This window comes from Anopheles merus, chromosome 2R, assembly GCF_017562075.2.
Source record: "Anopheles merus strain MAF chromosome 2R, AmerM5.1, whole genome shotgun sequence".
Classification (NCBI taxonomy): Eukaryota; Metazoa; Arthropoda; class Insecta; order Diptera; family Culicidae; genus Anopheles; species Anopheles merus.
In genome coordinates, this window is record NC_054082.1 from 54,249,808 (window position 1) to 54,268,804 (window position 18,997).

General features: G+C 43.5%; 2 protein-coding genes and 1 long non-coding RNA gene across 7 annotated transcripts; 2 read left to right on the forward strand and 1 right to left on the reverse strand.

The window, feature by feature from the left end:
* The first annotated feature begins 4,589 nt into the window (after nt 1-4,589).
* LOC121587784 (putative mediator of RNA polymerase II transcription subunit 26) lies at nt 4,590-12,620 on the forward strand. 5 transcript variants are annotated; one of them, XM_041904931.1, is made up of 9 exons: nt 4,590-4,829; nt 6,155-6,438; nt 7,010-7,405; nt 7,483-8,056; nt 8,455-9,168; nt 9,399-11,057; nt 11,124-11,314; nt 11,745-11,909; nt 12,210-12,620. In XM_041904931.1, the coding sequence occupies exons 2-9, from the start codon at nt 6,346-6,348 to the stop codon at nt 12,324-12,326; spliced, it is 3,909 nt and encodes a 1,302-aa protein (XP_041760865.1). In that variant the 5' UTR covers nt 4,590-4,829; nt 6,155-6,345; the 3' UTR covers nt 12,327-12,620. The 5 variants fall into 5 exon arrangements, with proteins under 5 accessions (XP_041760865.1, XP_041760867.1, XP_041760868.1 ...); XM_041904932.1 differs by lacking the exon at nt 4,590-4,829 and adding an exon at nt 5,189-5,279; XM_041904933.1 differs by lacking the exon at nt 6,155-6,438 and having other exon boundaries at nt 4,590-5,279.
* Nucleotides 12,621-13,390: 770 nt separating this feature from the next.
* LOC121587785 (conserved oligomeric Golgi complex subunit 7-like) lies at nt 13,391-16,851 on the reverse strand. The gene is made up of 3 exons (XM_041904936.1): nt 16,547-16,851; nt 14,441-16,475; nt 13,391-14,373 (listed from the first exon to the last, which is right to left on the reverse strand). The coding sequence occupies exons 1-3, from the start codon at nt 16,547-16,549 to the stop codon at nt 14,204-14,206; spliced, it is 2,208 nt and encodes a 735-aa protein (XP_041760870.1). The 5' UTR covers nt 16,550-16,851; the 3' UTR covers nt 13,391-14,203.
* On the forward strand, nt 16,393-17,807 carry LOC121587787. Its single transcript, XR_006004108.1, has 2 exons — nt 16,393-16,482; nt 17,311-17,807. It is a non-coding gene; the product is annotated as an uncharacterized LOC121587787 (long non-coding RNA).
* Nucleotides 17,808-18,997: the final 1,190 nt, after the last annotated feature.

Consider the following 18,997-nt stretch of genomic DNA (forward strand, 5'->3'; position numbering starts at 1 on the left):
TTATCCGGGGGCGGATTAATTATTTTGTTTTACAATAGTTCAATCGTGGCGAACATTTGCGGCGATAGTTATGATGGTAACAATTTTTTTTTTTGCAGCTATCTAGTGTCTTGTGATATTTTCTGACTTGATTTTTGATCATGAACAGCTGGTAAACCTATAGTCATTGATTAAAATAATTACATTACAGGTTATATGTTAAATTTTTTACGGACTTTTCCGTCATAAATTTCTATAGACGACCAATAATTGGACCGGGTTTTCGTGATACAGTCGTCAACTCGAACGACTTAACAACGTGCCCGTCATGGGTTCAAATCCCGAATGGACATGGTCATGGCCGCCATACGTAGAACTAACTATACTGCAATGGTTAATAAAAACAAGTAACAGAAATCCAAGCCTACTAGTGTTTGGTACCAGGTGTGGTAGGTCTTGACCGACAACGGTTGTTGTGACAAAGAAGAAGATGAATCAATAATGATTGTTGGCTTTACCGTGCATAATCAAGGTATTTGGGTTATGATAACACTACATTTTGTTTTGGTAACATAAGTTCAAAAACACAATAAATAAAAATATATACAGTGAAATCTGTCTAAGATGTATCTTAAAGGGATTGTAAGGATAAAATCCAAGACTCTTTTTTTTTATTGGAGTGTTATATAAAAATCGTGTATATTTTGTAACTCATTGTTAAACAATTTCCAAGAAAAATATAGATTAAGATTTAGTAGCAAAATGATGTAGTTTTTACCACTTCGAAAATAAGCTCAGATGGTGAAGACCAAAGTATGCACGATGCCCCTTTCGTAATTTTAATAATTTATATTATTATTTTGATAGTTTCGCTGCTGATATCGTTGACCGAAGTTCTTCTTCTTCTTCTTCTTTTTGGCTCAACAACCGTTGCCGGTCAAGGCCTGCCTGTACCACACAACTTGTGGGTTTGGCTTTCAGTGACTTATTGATCCCCCCATAGCAGGATAGTCAGTCCTACGTATGGCGGCACGGTCCATTTGGGGCTTGAACCCATGACGGGCATGTTGTTAAGTCGTACGAGTTGACGACTGTACTACGAGACCGGCTCAAACCGAAGTTACCGAAGTTGACCGAAGTTACTGATAACAAAACTGTTCAATAATAACAAAATTCTTCTACCACCTCGAAATTGTCACCGTAAGTTAACACGCTACCTCCCAATCGTCTTCGTCGTATTGATCGTCACTCTAATTCTTGCTGCTTCATGTTTGAAATATCTCTTCTATCAAACAGATATTTTCGATTTGGGATATGTGTCTATCGTAATAGTATACATTCTAGTCCAGCAGAGCGCAAGATCATCGTGTGTATTGCAACATCGTGGAGCCTTCCCAAAATACGATCCTTGTTATGCGATTAGCTGTGAAATTCTAAGGCAGACTTGGGCGCAACATGTATGAATTTTGACATCCCTTTGGATCAGTCGGTGAAAAAAAGAGTGGAGCTAAAATTCAAAAATCCTGTTCACTGCTTCGCTGTTGACACATCAGGATCAAATTCTTTCTATCGCAACAGGTGGCATGGGCATTAGTCTGATGTTGTTATAAGTTACCAAATGATTGGTTTCAAGACGTCCAGCTTATTTCTTACCTGAGTTGGAAATCCTCGCTTCTTTTCCATTGCTTTGCAATAGTTTAAACAGAGGATTTGATGGCGCGCAAGATTTTACGTTCTACTTGAGCTCCCGAACTTGAGGTCGCCGAATCAAGTGTGACCTGCAAGAGTCTGTAATGCGTCTGGTTATCATATCGTTAAGTTTTTAAATCCAATTATATAATCGTTTTTGTTACTTTTGAATATTAACAAAATCAGTCAATCGATGAATTAGTAAAATTTTAAACACTATGGAATTAAAGGCATTTAAGGTTTTTATATTCAAAAGATGAATTTGGAGCAAAAACATGCTGCATATTATAGATTGCTTTATTTGAATTTCAACAAAACTTTTTTATTTATTTTCTTGTTTTCTATTTTAAAAAAATGATTGAAACAACACACATTTTGGAGACAATTCTGCAGACCTTCTTTTACTAATGGCCAAAGTTTTCAACTCACTATGAAATAGTCTAGATTTTAGCAACACCTTAAGTAATTTGAAGACTTTTTGCATAGTTGGTTTGGCGATTTAAAAAACATGTAATTTATTTTACCGTTCGATGTGCATGTACTAAGTGTATTAGTTATGTTATTGTGACAGATTAATTGCGGTCGGTTTTGTTATTTACTATTTATTTTATTTTTATACAAATAAGGATGTTGATAAGGATAAGGATAAATAAGGATGTAGGCTTGCGATAGGTGGAAGACATAAATCTAGAAATAATAATAAAAAAGATTAAAAAGACATAATTAGAACAACACAAATTATTATTATCATGGCACTTAGAAAAACTGTGCCGATGGCAAAAAATTACAATTGCTGTCAATGTGAAACTAGCAGCAAAAAAAAGGTCGTAGCTTTTATATTTCCGTGTGAAAAGTAAAGTAATTGGTTCCAGAACCGTAAGTGTGCTGGTTAAGGGTATGCATATGAAAACAAATGAACAATCATACTAATTATTTTTTCATTAATCCATGTTCTTGCAGGATAACATGTCAAACTGGAAATGATACTATGGTTAAATTCGAACCACAAAAAGTATCCGGAATTCAAAGATGTTTTTTTTGCTTAACGAAGGTTTATTAGACAATTTTTGACGTTAGATCTTGGATCCATGATCTTGAGGAACGATCTGTCGCTCCTCCAACCGATTGATAACGAAAGGCGGAGAGATGGCGAACACACGTGCGTATTGCAGCGCCAATTCAAATTCTGTTTTAGGTTGAAATAAAACAGGGCGCAAATGTCGGTACCACGCCCCCTGTACAGACCCCTTAAACTATGCTTTGGAACACATTTCATCCCACTTCCCACACGGCAAGTGTCAGTGACCGGTGCATTGCTGCACTACGGCATGTATTACAATTTTCATTGGAATGATGGACTGTTGAGGCATCACGACCAACTTTTTAGAAGTGTTTGTCCTTCTTGCGTTTAGCAATGCATAGCTAATAATGAAAAAGGAACCGCTTAAAACAATTACCATTGGTCGCAAGATCTCGCTCAAGGAACACCCTCAGAAACGGTGTGCGTGTGCGGTCCTGGTACGTCCCCGTGCGTAAAGTTACCCATCCTCGAAATGCCAAGCGCTCCGGAGCGGGCGTTTCGGTGGCGATCCATGCGATAATCAAACGAGTCTTTCGGCTGTTTGGTGGAAAAAGAGCTGATAGGTAGAGCAGTGCAGAGCTACTTCAGGAAAGCGGGAAGAGAGAGTTTGATTCGACGCTTGCCTTCTGCTGGCTAGCAAGCATCGACAGCAAACAGCCTGACGGAAAAGGATGCTCTAGTACGACGCATGAAACAGAGCACATGCTGCTTTTCATCCTTCCTTGCGTGCATCGTGCGCGAGAGACAAGGAAAGGGAATGTGCTCGAAGCGGCCCAACACATTCATGAGAACATCGGCAACGTTGTAATGTTTGGGTGTGTTGCATCTGCCCCTTCTTCATACATTTTTGTATGCGAATTAGCTTGCCGGGGTCGGTCGGGGTGTACTTTGATTGTTTCTGGGCCGGCTTCGAACACATTTCCATAAGCAGATGGACTGGCAGGCAGGCAACACGCTTGGAATCTAGCCCCGGACACTAGGAGGCCTTGCGGTTTGACTGTGTAGTCACACTTGGGAGTGTGTTTGTGTGTGTGTGCGTGCTTGCGTGCGTAAAATAAACGCCCGTTGTGCGTACCGAGGACCTCCTTCATTTGTACGATGCAGTACGATGGGATGAGCATAAAATGCGAGAAAAGTATTGCAATCGATGCGATTATATGCTTCTGTCCTGAAACAATTGTATTGTATGGCTGTTTGTGTGACAATCAATCGACTGTACAAATTAAAATATATCATAGAAAAATGTGTAGAAATTACAAAATTTCCATATGGGAAGAAAACACGCAGGGAGAAAAAATATGCTCATGGGAGTCTAGTATGATGCGGAGTACTTGCTCAATGCTGCGCTTCTTTCACCAGTTCATTTTCTCTCCATTCCAACACGTTGCCTTGATGCCAGACTTAACCACGGCCCTAAAAATGTTGCTAGCCATACAATGTGGATTATGTGGGACCGTTTTCCACAAATAAATGAATAGGGTGTTACGTTGCGCGCGAGATCTCGTCCATCCTTGTCGATTGTGCCGAAATTGTAGGCCTCATCGAAAAAGGTATGCTTAAAAGCGTGTGGCGTGCGTTGGTCGAAAAAGGGGGTGTGCTCCCTCGCTACCGTTTCATATTGTTTTCAATATAGCCATCGGTACTATCTTTACCCGCTAGCCGCATAATTGTATGTGGCGTGTAGCGTAGGGTCGGTACCGCGAGTGAGTGAGTGAAGTGAAACTATATGTTGCTCTTTCCCTTAGATGCAGCGTTGTACGGATGAGGGATAAAGAGCACATAAAACATGCGATGGATGGGTGTGTTTGTGCGTGCGTGCAAGCATAGGCTGGTCGGGGTTGTATGCAAGTGTGTAGTTCATTTCGTGCGCAGCTCTTGCGAGGGATGCACGTTCGTCCGTGTGTCGTCGTGTCGTTGTGCAGCAAGAATTAGTTTATCAAAATGCGCGAATAGTGCGTTAATCGAATATCACACTCTACATCTTGGTTTATTGTGTTTCGAAAGGCAAACATCGGATTGATTGCAGTGCAATACGGCAGTTTCCAAATCGGCAGTGCAGCTGGCAATAGTTGTCGAAAAGGTTTGGCGTTCGTCGAAGTTATGAAGCTGGCGATGTAAACGCAGCCTATCGCCTGTCGTGGTGTGCGTGTGATCTTTTGGGGAAGTGTGTGATGTTTTATGTGGATGTCACTTGGAAGAAGAAAAATGGGCACGCAGTGATCTAAACAGAGAAGACTAACAACAAATTAAAAGATAAAGTCAATACAGCGTTACGGCAAATACTCTACGCAACGAAAGTTGTACAAAGTGATTGGGATCGTCCATGCGGTGTGTGGTGTGTGCCGCTTCCCGTCGAACCGAAGGCACGCGGAATGTGTGATGGAAACTTGGTTTGTGACACCAGCCTTGGTGAGCGTGAAGATTTAGCCCAGTAGGGGAACCTCATAAAATGACGAAAAAAACAAAACCCAAGATAGAATCGAGTGATTCGATCGAAACGGTTACTAAACCGGACAGTGAATCTGTACAGGTACGCGCCATTCGAATAAGTTATCAATTGTGTTGTAATGTAACTGCTCTTAGGTTCGCTCCGCCGTTCATTGGTGGGCAAAAATAGCGCAAGGAAAGATCGACAGTAGCAAACGAAAGTAAAACATCAACTTGTCAGCTATGTTCGTTGTGAATACGGAAGGACGGAAAAATGATGATACGGGAGAAGTTGTGATACACGAACAATACATGCTGTGGGAACTTTATTATTTCTTGTCTCGAACAGTAGTAACAAGATAATCCTGCTCAACAATAACCAGGATAGGATATCTTACTAACACATCATCAGCACAAGACCATCTACAGTATTGTCTTTTCCTGTTCCCTTCTGAACAAGCTTCACATTCCACTAAATTGAGCTGCAGTTGCTGTTCGATTCTGTGTACTCGCATACAGTAATGGTTGGTTTCGCATGACATAGATTGGTGTTAATGCTTTGTCTACTCCTTTCGCAAATACGTGCAAGACTTTGGAGCATACGAACGAAAAGTACGCACGGTAGCTGCAGTTACTGTATCTAGAAAGCCATTCATTGTGTTTTCAATACATGTGCACAAACATGGCACTCATACTGTCGCACACCAATACTATCACATCGTCCTTTCGATGCAAAACAAAGTTGTACCTTTCACTCTCGCTCGCTCTCGCTCTCACTCTTTTACCTCTAGCGATGATAGGATTTGTTTATGTTTGATGTCCACGCCAACATGACGTTTGTGTCAGATTATTGTGGGTTTTTTTTATGCTTCAGCGCAGTTCTATGATTCCAATGCCCAAACAATTTCCAATGCTTAAACACTTCCCAATGCCCAAGTCATACATCGGTGTCTCATACCTTTTCGTTGTGTTTTGCAGTGATTAGCACTAGGACTACCTTGATACATGGCCGTGTAGATAAGAAATAACTCGTAAACGCTATGCGGCATTAGCTAAAATGAAGCGTTTGAAATAAACACGAGCGAAAATAACCGATTGACGAACATGTTTCTGAGTACGATGCAAGTGTCCAGCCTTCGTCAATACCGAAAAGTGTAGTAGGAAGCAATATGGATACGGGCCAGGGTGCATTGGCACCTGGGCAGGAAATACGAATCGTCAGTGCCTCGGTGGTGGCACATTTGCAAGCCCAAGGATTACAGGTCCGTTGCACGACAAGATATTTCTTACATTGTAACATTGCATTTATCGCTGCTTATCATCTTTTTTGTTAACTTTTGTTCTTTTTTAATCTATGGTGTTTTGAATCTTGTGTGGCAAACTAAACTCATTCCATATTCTTGTCATTTGTATGATTTTAAGGTACCACCCCTAACCAATCTTGTATATCTCCACCAAAAGGAATTCTAATCGAAAAAAAAACACTTGTGGCACTTTTTTATTTTAAAAGTTTATTTGCTAACAATCGATTATCTAGCAATTACCTGAGTCATCCCTTCTGTACACTGACAATATTATTTAACCTGTGTAATTTCGTTCACTCATGTTTTGTTGTTGTTGTTTTCATTGCACCTTTATTCACCCGTTAATCACAACCTCACTTGCTGTGCTGCTGGTGGGTTCATTTTGGGCTCCGTTTATGCTTTTGGTTTATGTATGCTCTTTTTATACACTCCTAGTAACTTAAACTGTAAGCAATCGATGGTTGTCTAGTGAAATGCACATAAGAACGAGCAAAACAAATTTATTAAAACGTTGTTTAATTCTCCAAAGGGCAATGAACTTAATGCGGCAATTATGGCTGCGTCGCAGCCACAAAGCGCTGCACAGCATCAAGTTCAACAACAGTTGCAAGCGCAACAACAGCAACATCAGCAACAACAACAACAACAACAACAGCAGCAACAACATCATCATCAACAGCAACAACAGCAGCAGCAACAACAACAACAGCAGCAACAGCAACAGCAACAGCAACAGCAACAGCAGCAGCAGCAGCAGCATCAGCAGCAGCAACAACTGCAACAGCAGCAGCAACAACAAGCACAACAGCAAGCACAACAGCAAGCTCAACAGCAGGCTGCCGCTGTTGCACAGCAACAGCAAGCGCATGCTGCCGCACAGCTTCAGGCGCAAATACAACAGGTTTCGGCGCAAGCACAACCTCAGGTTAGTTTTGTTATTGTTCTGTTCGAAGCAATGTTTTTAGAATGGATTTTAATGTTGTTTAATTTCAAAATTTTTAGGTTATCACCTTACAACAGCTTCAAAACTTTCTCCCACAACATCAGCTAAACGCTCTCACTACAGCCGATGGTACCGCTGTGCAGATGGCTGCATCGGCCGCTCCTGGTACAGCCGGAGCGACACCAGTCGGTACACCGATGAAAACGTTCGTCACTTCCGCGCCCCAGATGCAAGGGCACTCGCAAATTGTTAGCCTGCAAAGCTTACCGCAACAGTTTTTGCAAGGCGGCGGACAACTGGTACAAAACCAGAATGGACTCTTTCAGATGATTCAACCAGTGCAAACGATTAGCCTCGATGGCCAGGAAGCACTGTATGTACCGGCAGGTTTCCATGCTCAACAGCAGCAACAGCAGCAGCAACAACAACAACAACAACAGCAGCAACAGCAGCAACACCAGCAGCAGCAACAGCAACAGCAGCAACAACAAATGCTGGCCGGTGCGCAGGCAGTGCAAATTAATGGTCAGCCGGCGTATATTACACCGTCTGGACAGATTATCCGTGCGCCAAATGGGGTTTTACCAGCAAATTTTCTCCAAAACATGCCGCAGTCAGTTCAACTACCTACTGGTAGGTATTTAAACATTTACTAAACAACAGTGGGATTGGAATTAAAAGAATGGGTGGTAAATGGTATGTACATAAACCAATGCGTGGGCTCATGTTGCCTTCATATAATTTATTTTTCGTATGGCAGATATTTTACACCACAAACGAGGTTGAAATACTAAGCGGTATTTCAATTATATTATTCTTTGTACATTATCCTACAAAAGAATAGTGATCGTATGCCTTTTAGGTTGAATTGAATGTAATTATTTCCAAACACATATTTGTAAAGAACACCTGCACTTTAAAATAGAGCAAATCTGTGAATATAAACACGCATTAACCTTCATTTAAGAGCACCATGTAACATTCATACAATCAAACACGTTTCGGCTTGCAATTTGTTTTATTCCATCTAGCTGGTCAGGCTACGCTAACCATACCGGGCACTAATATAACCATACCATTGGGAACATCTAATGCCCCTAACATACTTCATCAAGTACCACAACAACAACAACCGCAGCAGCAACAGCAACAGCAACAGCAGCAGCAGCAACACCAGCAGCAGCAACAGCAACAGCAGCAGCAACAGCAACAGCAACAGCAACAGCAACAGCAACAGCAGCAACAGCAACAGCAACAGCAACAGCAACAGCAACAGCAACAGCAACAACAACAAAATCAGCAACAACAACAAAATCAGCAACAGCAGCAGCAACAACAGCAAAATCAACAACAACAAAATCAGCAACAGCAGCAGCAACATCAGCAGCAGCAGCAACAACAACAGCAACAACAAAATCAGCAGCAGCAACAACAACAACAACAACAACAACAACAACAGCAGCAGCAACAGCAGCAACAGCAGCAGCAACAACAACAACAGGCACAACAGCAAACAACTCAACAAATTGCTCAGAACCAGCAACAACAAATAGTTACCCAGCAGCAGGCAATAGTGTCGCAGCACCAACAGCAACAACAAACCGCTGCTGCCACAAATCAACAGCTGCAGCAGCTTCAGCAGGCTACATTTACTATACCGGGCACGAATATACAGGTGCCAGCGTCCACTATGACTGCGTTGAATCAACTCCCTGGCAACATAACAACGATTAAGTTAGAAGGAGGTAAATTTCCAGGATGCTCGTCGTTTAACTGTAGCGATCAAAGTTTTATGGAATTTTAGCGTTTAGTTAAATTTAGTTTGACAAGGTTATAGTGACGGGTTATAGTATTGTACATCGCCTGAGTAGTATTAATTGTAATGGAATGATAATAGTGTAGTAGACACAACCTTGCTGTCGCACAAAAAAACTGTCGCACTGATTTATTGATTTGTTGCATGTTTTTCTTTCAGGACAAAACGTGCAAGTACGTCCAGCAGGCACCGCACTTCCGCAAGTGGTTCAATTTCCGATGCAGCAAACTATCCCAGTACAAATGCCGATATCAACAGCAAACGGGCAGACTGTGTATCAAACTGTTCACGTCCCAGTGCAAACGTTTGGCTCATTGGTACAGCCCCAGATGCAGGTTATACCGCAGATACCACAGATGGCTAACATCATCACCCCCAGCGGCCAAATTCAGCAGATACAGTTGACGTCTCTAAATCCGTTGGCTGGGTTACAAGCAGCATCAATGCATCCTAACATCATCCTTCAGCAGCCACAAGCTACCGCTCAACAAATTCAGAATGGCCCAAACGGACCAATGGTCGTGAGCACAGCTCAGCCACAGGCTGCCGGGCAGGATCCCAACGCTGCTAACCATCAGCAGCAGCAACAGCAGCAACAAGTTCAGCAACAAGTTCAACAGCAAGTTCAGCAACAACAGCAAGTTGCGGCAGCGGCTGCGCAACAAATGGTGGCTGCAGCGGCAGCTGCAGCATCAGGTAGCACAGGAGGGCAACAACCGCAACAGCAAATGATCAGCGGCTTATCACAACCAATAACGATCACTGCTGCGCCCGGCGGTCCTCAGATTGGTCAGCCAATAACGCTGCAGCAATTGCGTCAGCATATGCCAGGGCTTGCAGGGTTGCAGGCGATTCCTGTGCAAAATATTCCCGGTATTGGAAACGTTCAAGTTATACCGACAAATTTCATGCAACCGGTTCAACCGCAAACAGCAGCGTCGCAGCCTCAGTTGAACCCGGTCACTCAAGCAGGGCAGCATCAACAGCTACAGCAGCAGCAGCAAGGTATGCAACAACAGCATCAGCAGCAGCAACGCGCTATAGTCGCAGCCCTTCAGCAGGCAACGGCGCAACAATTATCAAGTATAAAGCAGGATCCAAGCGAACCCGCTAAACACTTGGTGAAGCAGGAGTCCTTGTCTACGCAATCGGCGACAGCTGGCAACGGGGCCACACTAGCTACCGGTGCTCTGTTCACGTCGGCCGTAGGCGCTCCTGCCCAGATAGTGGCAGTCAGTAGTGGCGCTGGGAGCTTGGGAGGGCTAGGAATACCTAGCAGTACGATCCCAGGTGGTGCATCGACCGCAACGACTCCATCCTCCACCCAGGTAAACAGCGCGAAGGGAGATCACGTAGGCGGTTCCCCTAATCAAGCTACCGGTAACGTGAACGTTGGTGCTAATGCTCGCGTTGCTTCTGAGACAGGAGGGAAAAGAGGAGTAGGGAAAGGAGGAAGAGCGGGATCGGGAGCCGGAGCAGCCACAGCAATCGCAGGGGCAAAGGCAGGTGCAGGGATGGGGATGGAACTGGGCACAGCAGCAGGAAAAGAAGAGCCAGGTGAAATGGAAGCCGAAACCACGATAATATCAGCAGAAAAGCGACGGCGGCACACGATACCGAAGGTAGTCTCGGCAACGCACACGATGAATGGGACCCCACGGCAGCGGGTGCGACGTGTTGCGTGTACGTGCCCAAACTGTGAGGTCAAGTCGAGTGGGCCGCCGGATCGGAAAAGACAGCACATATGCCACGTAAGCGGCTGCAATAAGGTGTACGGAAAGACGTCTCATTTGAGAGCTCACCTGCGTTGGCATACAGGTACGGGGTTTGCAAAGCATGTCGCATATAGCATCTCAATTGACCCACAGTGTATAATGTTTGCAGGAGAAAGACCCTTCATATGCAACTGGGGTACGTGCGGGAAACGATTCACGCGATCTGACGAACTGCAGCGACACCGGCGGACACACACGGGTGAGAAGCGGTTCGAATGCGTCGAGTGCAACAAAAAGTTTATGCGCAGCGATCACCTGTCCAAGCATATACGGACCCACGGAAAGTTCAAGCGGGATCATGTAAGATACACATATTTTAAGAGTTTGGAAAATAGTTTCTATACAGATGTTCAAATGAAATATGTTCCCGTTAGAAGTCGTAGAAAAGCTGTTTTTTAGACTGTTTAGAATGTAGTCGTCGGTGCGGCATTATTACTTTCCTCCGTCTGTGTAGATGTGTTGGTACGGTGTTGGAGATTAGATCTTTTCAAATTGAGTTGTTGTATTGTATTGCGTTCATGTGTAGCTTATCCTTATTTGTAGGTAGTTATTTATGTTTCCTTTTTATTTTCTTGTACTCTTTTTCTCCTATAAACGATGCGCTTAATCACGTTATCTCGTACACAATTGTTGACGATCTTTGGGAACGATGCTGGTTGTGCGCGCATGTTGTGTTGGATATGCTTCTGTTTTTGCACGGTATTTAATTTCAACGTTGAGCGATTATTAGGACTCTGACGGTTACTATAAGTCTGGCGATGAGCTCACTTACGAGGAGGAAGAAATCCATGAAATTGACGACACTGACTACAAAATGGATGACGAAGACGATGCGGACCTGGAAAGACAATCTCACCACTCCTCAACTGCTGGTGCATATGACGCTGATAAAAAGGTAACACTCGCATAGCAGTGTTGGGTACAGGTGAAAACAGAATAAGATTATCGTAACCTTGCCAGGACGCCGTGCAACGCCGCTTTCAAATTGGTAGAAATTCGAATTCGTATTCCAATACATATAGCAACTGAGTAGCGTAATAGTAGTACATGTGTATGGTAGCTTTGTTTTAAATGAACTTTTAAGTGTGCAAAGTTTTTTTTTAAAGAAATGTAATATTACTAAAATTGACAACAATGCATTATTATGTTGTCTTGTTTTTAAGGAAGCTTTTTAACGCGAGCGTCTCTTTTTCAGGATGACATCGGATCTCCTCACACTGGATCGTCCGACAGTAACGATAGCTCGGATCACAAAATGATGATCACGATCGGTGGAGACGAAGCGGACCATGAAGTGTACGATTCCAATTAGTGCTGCCGTACTCGACAACCCTGGAACGAACTCTATTCCCCTTGCAGGAAAGCCATGAGTATTGTATCAGTTTGTTCATATTAGTAATACTTACCCAACTCGGCAAAGTTAAAGTCCTTCAAAGCAAAACTCGTTCGCAGTAGTTTGCAAATAATCTCGCTCTAAGGAAAGTTTGGTACAAGCAGTGTGCGGTGAGCGTACCGAACGAACCCTAAAAAAGACAATATGAATCAATCAATTTTTAACGATATTTTTCTTTATCCGCTCGTTTATTGTATGCACCATTTTTGAATCCAAAAACAATAGCGCTCCCAATGTATGTGTGAATTTACTTAAGGAGACACATTTACTGCTTAGAAGAAAAAAGTCAAGAATGAAGTTTTACTCGCTCTTGCGCATAAGGTTTGCTTTGGAAGATTTTGACTTTGTTCGTTTTGAAATTTCGGAAATGTTTAAGTGTTAGAAAAGTAGCGAAGAGGAGACTAAACGGATAGTCGTAAAGTCGTAAAGAATATTTAAACTGTATCTTTTATACACAACTCTTAATCGAAAACGGAGGCCAGGTGTGAAGTAGAATCGCCCAACAGATCATATGCAGGTTTACAGTACAGTGCGGCATTTGACTAGTGAATGTCGAGTGAATGTAGATCGATATTCAATTTTAACATGTGTACGATAGTGGTTAGCGTCTCGTGGTTGAATGGCGCGGTGTGTATCGCAGCAAACTAACGTTTTAAAGCAACACGCTTGGCCACAAGCGGAACGTAGTCTTTGTAAGTAACTAGGAAGGCCTCGTTCTAGTTTATCACGCCATTTGTTGATATCATGTAGCGCCGGGCCGTATAAATAAGCAAACGTTTGGCTAAGTAAAGAAGCAAGCAACTACGAATTCAGTCTCGAGTTGATTTAAGTTCATTTTGTGTCGAATTTGCTTAAATTGATTCACTTTATTGCACACCAAATGGAAAAAAAGATTCGTTTACTATTATTGAGTCTAGTAGCAAAACCACCGAAGAAACAAAATCTCCTGTTGCGCATCCTCGACGTACTGGTAGCTTTTTTTGTTGAATGAATGCTACAAGGTTGTCCTACATTTTGGCAGACAATATAATAGCATGATTGAGATTTTCCCGATCGCAACAGAAAGGCGATGTTAGCACGATTAAATTCATAGTCAATTGTTTATGTTACTTGTTAGTAAAGCGAATTACGCGAGTGGCTTGGCACACAGCCGGGAAATATATTCTGAATGTGCAGGCAAACGGTATTTCATTGGACATACCATTAACTATCAATTTTTTAAAATAAATCTCTCACTTGTGCTTCCCTCCTTGTCATAATTGAAATGATACTTTTTACATATTTATTTATTACCACTGATTAATAGTAGGTGCGAATCGACTTCATACAGCAGCAGTATAAAGTGTGATGAATACGTGTTTTCATTCTTTTGCGTATGTTTTTGTTGTTGTGCATCATTAACAGAAATAAAGCGTAGAAAGAGTTTGCTTTTATATCGATGTCGTCGTGAGGTTTTAGTATCGAAATGAAATAGAAAGTTTAACTGAGATGTAAATAAAACTACCAGTACTGTATCGCGGCCAATCAATGTAGGAACAACAGTATGAGGTACGGGATGGCGTTAAATCGTGCTAACGTTCATTGTGGAAGAAATAATAAAACTCGACGTAATTTCATGTGTATTGCGTGGTGTATTTGTTTCATTTTTTTTGCAAAAATTTAGTCACCTGCTTGACTCCTAGATTAATAAGGAAAATAGAAAAGCAACAATCAACTTGTTTCTTATTTTTAGAAATTAATTAAAACAGTTTTCGCTGACCGTATTTCAGACACCACTCTCTTTTGGTTGTGATGGCTCAACAGGATATTAAATTGCGCTTCTGACGAATGGCGGCTACCAGCTCCGGATCACATCCGGTTGCTGCCGAAGCGTACGACTCCAAAGGAGCGCGCAGAAGTTTAACCGTTTGTTGCAGATTACCACCCAGAGATTGTCCCATCTCTTCCAGCACGCTGCCAAAGTACTCTAGAAGTGTAAATGATCCAGTAAGGCAGGATACGGAAAAGACACCACCATCTACAATCCAACTTACCAATATCGGTGGCCAGCTGTTTCGCTCCCGACACGCTCAGCGAGCAAATGTTCTCTATTTGCTCAACGTACAACGCTTCCGACTCCTCCACGACGAGGGCAAGAAACACGTCGGCACACGGTCGGTTAGACGCGTATCGATGGTCTGCCACCTCCAGCACCGATTTCAGTGCAGCGGCCGGCGACAACAGCAGCGGTTCCAGATGCTGCGGAAGCGTAAGCAAATACTGACTAATGAGCGTGATGTATTCCTGCGGTGCGTAGCTGTAGTCCGGCAGTGTGTCCATTGCCGTTGTACCACCGGCTGCCCCGGTCGGGCCAGTGGCAGCGGGCTCAATCTGTTTGAAGTGTTTCGTTATGGGTGAGAATGCAATTTGCAGCATTGTATCGTGAATGTCCTCGCAGGTGCGTTTCATGCGCTGGTGAAACTCGCTAAAATACTCTCTGCCCGGCTCGGAGGACGTCTGTTGGAATGTGGTGGCAAGTTTGTGTAATTCGTTAAACTCGCCCTTGGTATTCAACCGATATTCAAAGCGGGCTCGTGCCGAGCCTGCAGTGAGCTGAGAGTGTTTGGTAAGGACTTGTTCCAAGAATGTTTGCTCCAGCTCGTAGGCAGCCTGTCGGAAGGATCCAAGATATTGCAACAAAACGACACTCAGCTGCAGCAGGTTCCAGTCGGTTTGGCTCGGCTGGCTGGCAGCGAGCTGCTTCTGCACCTTGTTGTACTGATCTAAGTAGGTCAGCAGGTAGTTTTGCAGCACGCTGCCCAATGACAGAAGCGCACAGTTTTGTGTAATGTCCTGGCAGCGTGTCACCGCTTCCATGGCCCAGCGTATAATCTTGGCGTTCGCGCTCTCCAAATTGTGAACACTGTCGGCAGGTGCCGTACCGATGATGGACAAACCTTGAAGGGACGCTTCGAGCTGGGAGTTTTCGAGCGTTGGATACTCCTTCAGGAATATTCCGAAGAAGACAAACAATGAGTTCGCCAGTCGGTCGATGGTGGTCTCATCGTCACAACGAATATCTTGCTGAGGACCTCCCCGTACCCAACCCTCAATCAGTGTACCCATCGATACGTTCACTTTGGAAAATTGTGTCAATGTCCAGAACTTGTCATTGGCCCGTTTGAGTGCACTGCGTACGACACTCTCGCGTGTGGGGTCAAGGTTCTCCAGTGCATCTGCCACGGCCAGCACACAATCGGTAGCTTCACCAAAGCACTGACAGCTCCACCGCAGATGGCTCTTGAGCAACTCCACCAAATGGTCGTAAAACTCCTTCAACACATCCGAACCGCCACTTTCGCTTCCCTCGATCGCGCTGCTCCACTGTTCCTGTACGAATGTCTTCAGCACCGTGCGATAGTATTGTTTCAACTGTGCTAGTCGGCCGATTCCTTCGAAAATGCCAACGTATCGCCGGCAGGCAGCGGTATCCATCGAGCGCAGTGCTACCACGACCGAAGGGCTAACGAGAGCTTCCAGGCGGTTCTTGAAGTATTCCACCTGGTTCTCGCGCTCCGATTGCCCGTGCAGGCCGACCTGCGCGGCGAGCGATTTTTGCAGGGAGAGTAACTTTCCACTCGATGCATCAATGTCGGACTTTTCCAGCAAATCGTCCAGCTCGCTCGCTAGCTTACCCCACCCGTCGGCTTCCTGCAGGCACTGTTTGGAGCTTTGCAACCGTTGCTTGATGTCGTCCAGCCGCTCGAGACTAACCATACAATCTCCGGTTTCGGTTTGCAGATGTGCAATCTCGCGTTGTACCTGATTCATGCGCTGCTTTAGCAAACCCGACTCAATCTGCAGCATGTTCGCGTCGCTGATAACCTTGGGGATGTTTTTCAGCACTTGCCCGCCCGTTTGCTCCAAGGCTACATTGATCTGCTGGACGTACAGCTGCATCTTGGAGACGAGCGACGATACGAACGCTTCCTTGCCCGCGGAACCAGTGGCTGTCTTTTGAGACCGTTCGTAGGAGGCATTAATCCAGCTGCTGACATCGAAATCGTCGCCGGAAAAGGCACTTACATCCTAGCAGGTAAGTGTTGCGGAAAGTGAATGTGTTGTACTCGGCAGACATGCGATGGGCAGCCGAAACTTACCATTTTTTTTTTTGGCGAAAGTATGCGTTCCAAAGCGAAGCCACCGGAGTTTGGTCGGTGCAGTATTATTTTGCCACAACTGAATGCTATTTAGTAATATGTTGGTACTTTTTCTCGAATGCAGTCCGGACCCAATTAGCCAAACGCTACAAATCAAAACAAACTCTATACGTGGATGATTTCAATGCGACTGGCTCGCACGCACACATGCTCATGCCCCGTAGGGCAAAAATCGTAGGAGTTTCGCGAGCCCGCCAGCACACCAAAAGCGAGTGTTTTTCGCACTCTGGGGAGGTTTTTTTAAAGGCGTTGTGAAGGTTTTTGACGTTTCGAGCGAGGGTTTTTTGGTGGCCATCTTGAAACATAAAAAATTGACTTTGGTATAAGATACTGAGTTGTTTTCTTCATTGGAAATCGAACATGTGCGAACAAATCTCGTTGGAGCTTGCTGTGGCGAAAGGTTTGCTTCAACTGGTCCGCATTTTATTTTGAGTTGCGTAGTTTTATCTACGTAGCTCATTCCATTTCTTTCATTTTATCAATTAATCACGACGTATCGAGAATATCAAATGTGTTGTGGCCACTTTTTATTTGAGTGTAATTTTTTGTGTGAGATTCGCGTGGTGTGTTTGTGGAAGGGCTCGTTCACGGTTAGGTCTGTGTGGAGGTTTTACACAATCGCATAAGGGTAGTTGTAGCTGTAAGCTGTAAAACAAAAATATTATTCATTTTTATTTTTTATTTTCTTGCTTTCTTTTTTGCAGCCGTTGCGTTTACTCACCTAGACTAGGATATGCGTAAGCAGTGTATGGCAATACGCTACTGTATGGTGAAATGTAGCTCGCGGCGTACGCATACGGATATGCAGCATAACCAACCGGAGCAGTTGCCAGTAGCTGTGCCTTGGGATCTGGTTTCGGTTCCGGTGCTGGAGCTGCCAGCGTACAGGCAACGAGAGCGAGGATCACAGCGATCTGCAAAGCACATTGAATCAAATCAAACCAGTGAAAACTTATTCGTTTCATTTACAGGCGAAATCTGTTCTTCTAATGGCATCATCCCCACGTGGTGTTGATGAGTTTTTGTACGGAAAAAATCACTCAAAACATTTTTTTATCGACAAAATTGAAATTGCAGTTGAATTCGGAATAAGTCCAAGATGCACACGATCGGGATAAACTGCAAGTCGCATTGCTTACCACAAATTTAATGGCCATTTTTTTAGGTTAATATAATGCACCCAAGAGTCACTGCAATCACACGATACTACGTTCCAGAGCGTATTGATGTGGAAATCGGTAGTTCATAGTTCTTTTATACCGCGATCGTTTTACTATCGATTCTATTTGGGGCTGGGAGGAAGCCAATAATTGTATCTTTCATTCTCGTCACGTCCGAGTACGGGGTACGTAAACCTTAGCGCAGTGCGATCATCAGTGTCACTCCCAGTGACCGATGCAATGGTGATCCGAACGATATGTAATGTTTGCTGGTTCCTAACATAGTTTCAATGCAATGCGTTCGTGCGGAAAACTGTATCAAATTTTTGGGTAGTACGCACGAATCGTGATCCAAACTCGAGGACAATGTGGGAATCGTGGACGAAATCATGTTGTTGTGGCACCGTGTGGCGAATATAGGGAACACGAATGCTTTCACTTTTTTAAATATAAACATAAACACCTTTTACATAATAGGTGGATTGCATAATACAGTGTATATTTTTTGTAGATCAGTATAGAATGTGCGATCTGCATCACAAGATCATCGTTTCAGCGTAAAAGTATTTGGTATTGGTGACCATGCGAGATTGAAATTTATCCCGGCACAAACATATTGACAGCGTGTGCCATATCCGCCATGCGCCAACAACCATCAACCTACAATGTGCACGTACTGATGGACGTATTAGGAGACTCGCTATAGCCGAGGTTGTACGTGTTTTGGTAAAATGACCTTGAACATCACTGATTGATTCAAAACCATTTGGAACACTGTCTATAAGTGATATTAGGTGAACTTGAATGGTTAATGTTGCAAGCTGGACTCGAACCCTTTAGCCCAGGCCCATTCTTAAATTATTACGAATCACATAAACATCTTTTCACCCAATTGATATGTATACCATGTTTGTGAAAAGGGTCTTATGTGATGATAATGCAAACATTTTTTTTTGCTTTTTCTAGCGTTCAAATCACTAGAACTTTATGAGAGGTGAGGTGAATAGCTGTTTTATATCTCACAAAAAATAATATTTAGGCACGTTTGAATGAGTTTGAGTAGTGATTTATTATGGTGATAGTTAAAGAGTCTAAGTTTTTTTACTTTAAAAAAAGTCCAGGGAATGAACGCACCGATGAGTTCAAACATAACGGCAGTTTTCATAAAGTAATCAGCGTCATCTATGTATCGGAAGATCCCTATCCCCAAAAGGCGGTTTTCGCCGCGATT

Excerpts from the sequence above, each read along its gene's own strand:
- LOC121587784 (XM_041904931.1), top strand. The coding sequence starts at position 6,346 with ATGGATACGGGCCAGGGTGCATTGGCACCTGGGCAGGAAATACGAATC. Across the intron at positions 9,169-9,398 it reads AACGATTAAGTTAGAAGGAG|GACAAAACGTGCAAGTACGT; the intron begins GTAAATTTCCAG and ends TTTTTCTTTCAG. Across the intron at positions 11,315-11,744 it reads GAAAGTTCAAGCGGGATCAT|GACTCTGACGGTTACTATAA; the intron begins GTAAGATACACA and ends AGCGATTATTAG.
- LOC121587785 (XM_041904936.1), bottom strand. Across the intron at positions 14,374-14,440 it reads ACAGCTGGCCACCGATATTG|AGTACTTTGGCAGCGTGCTG; the intron begins GTAAGTTGGATT and ends TTACACTTCTAG.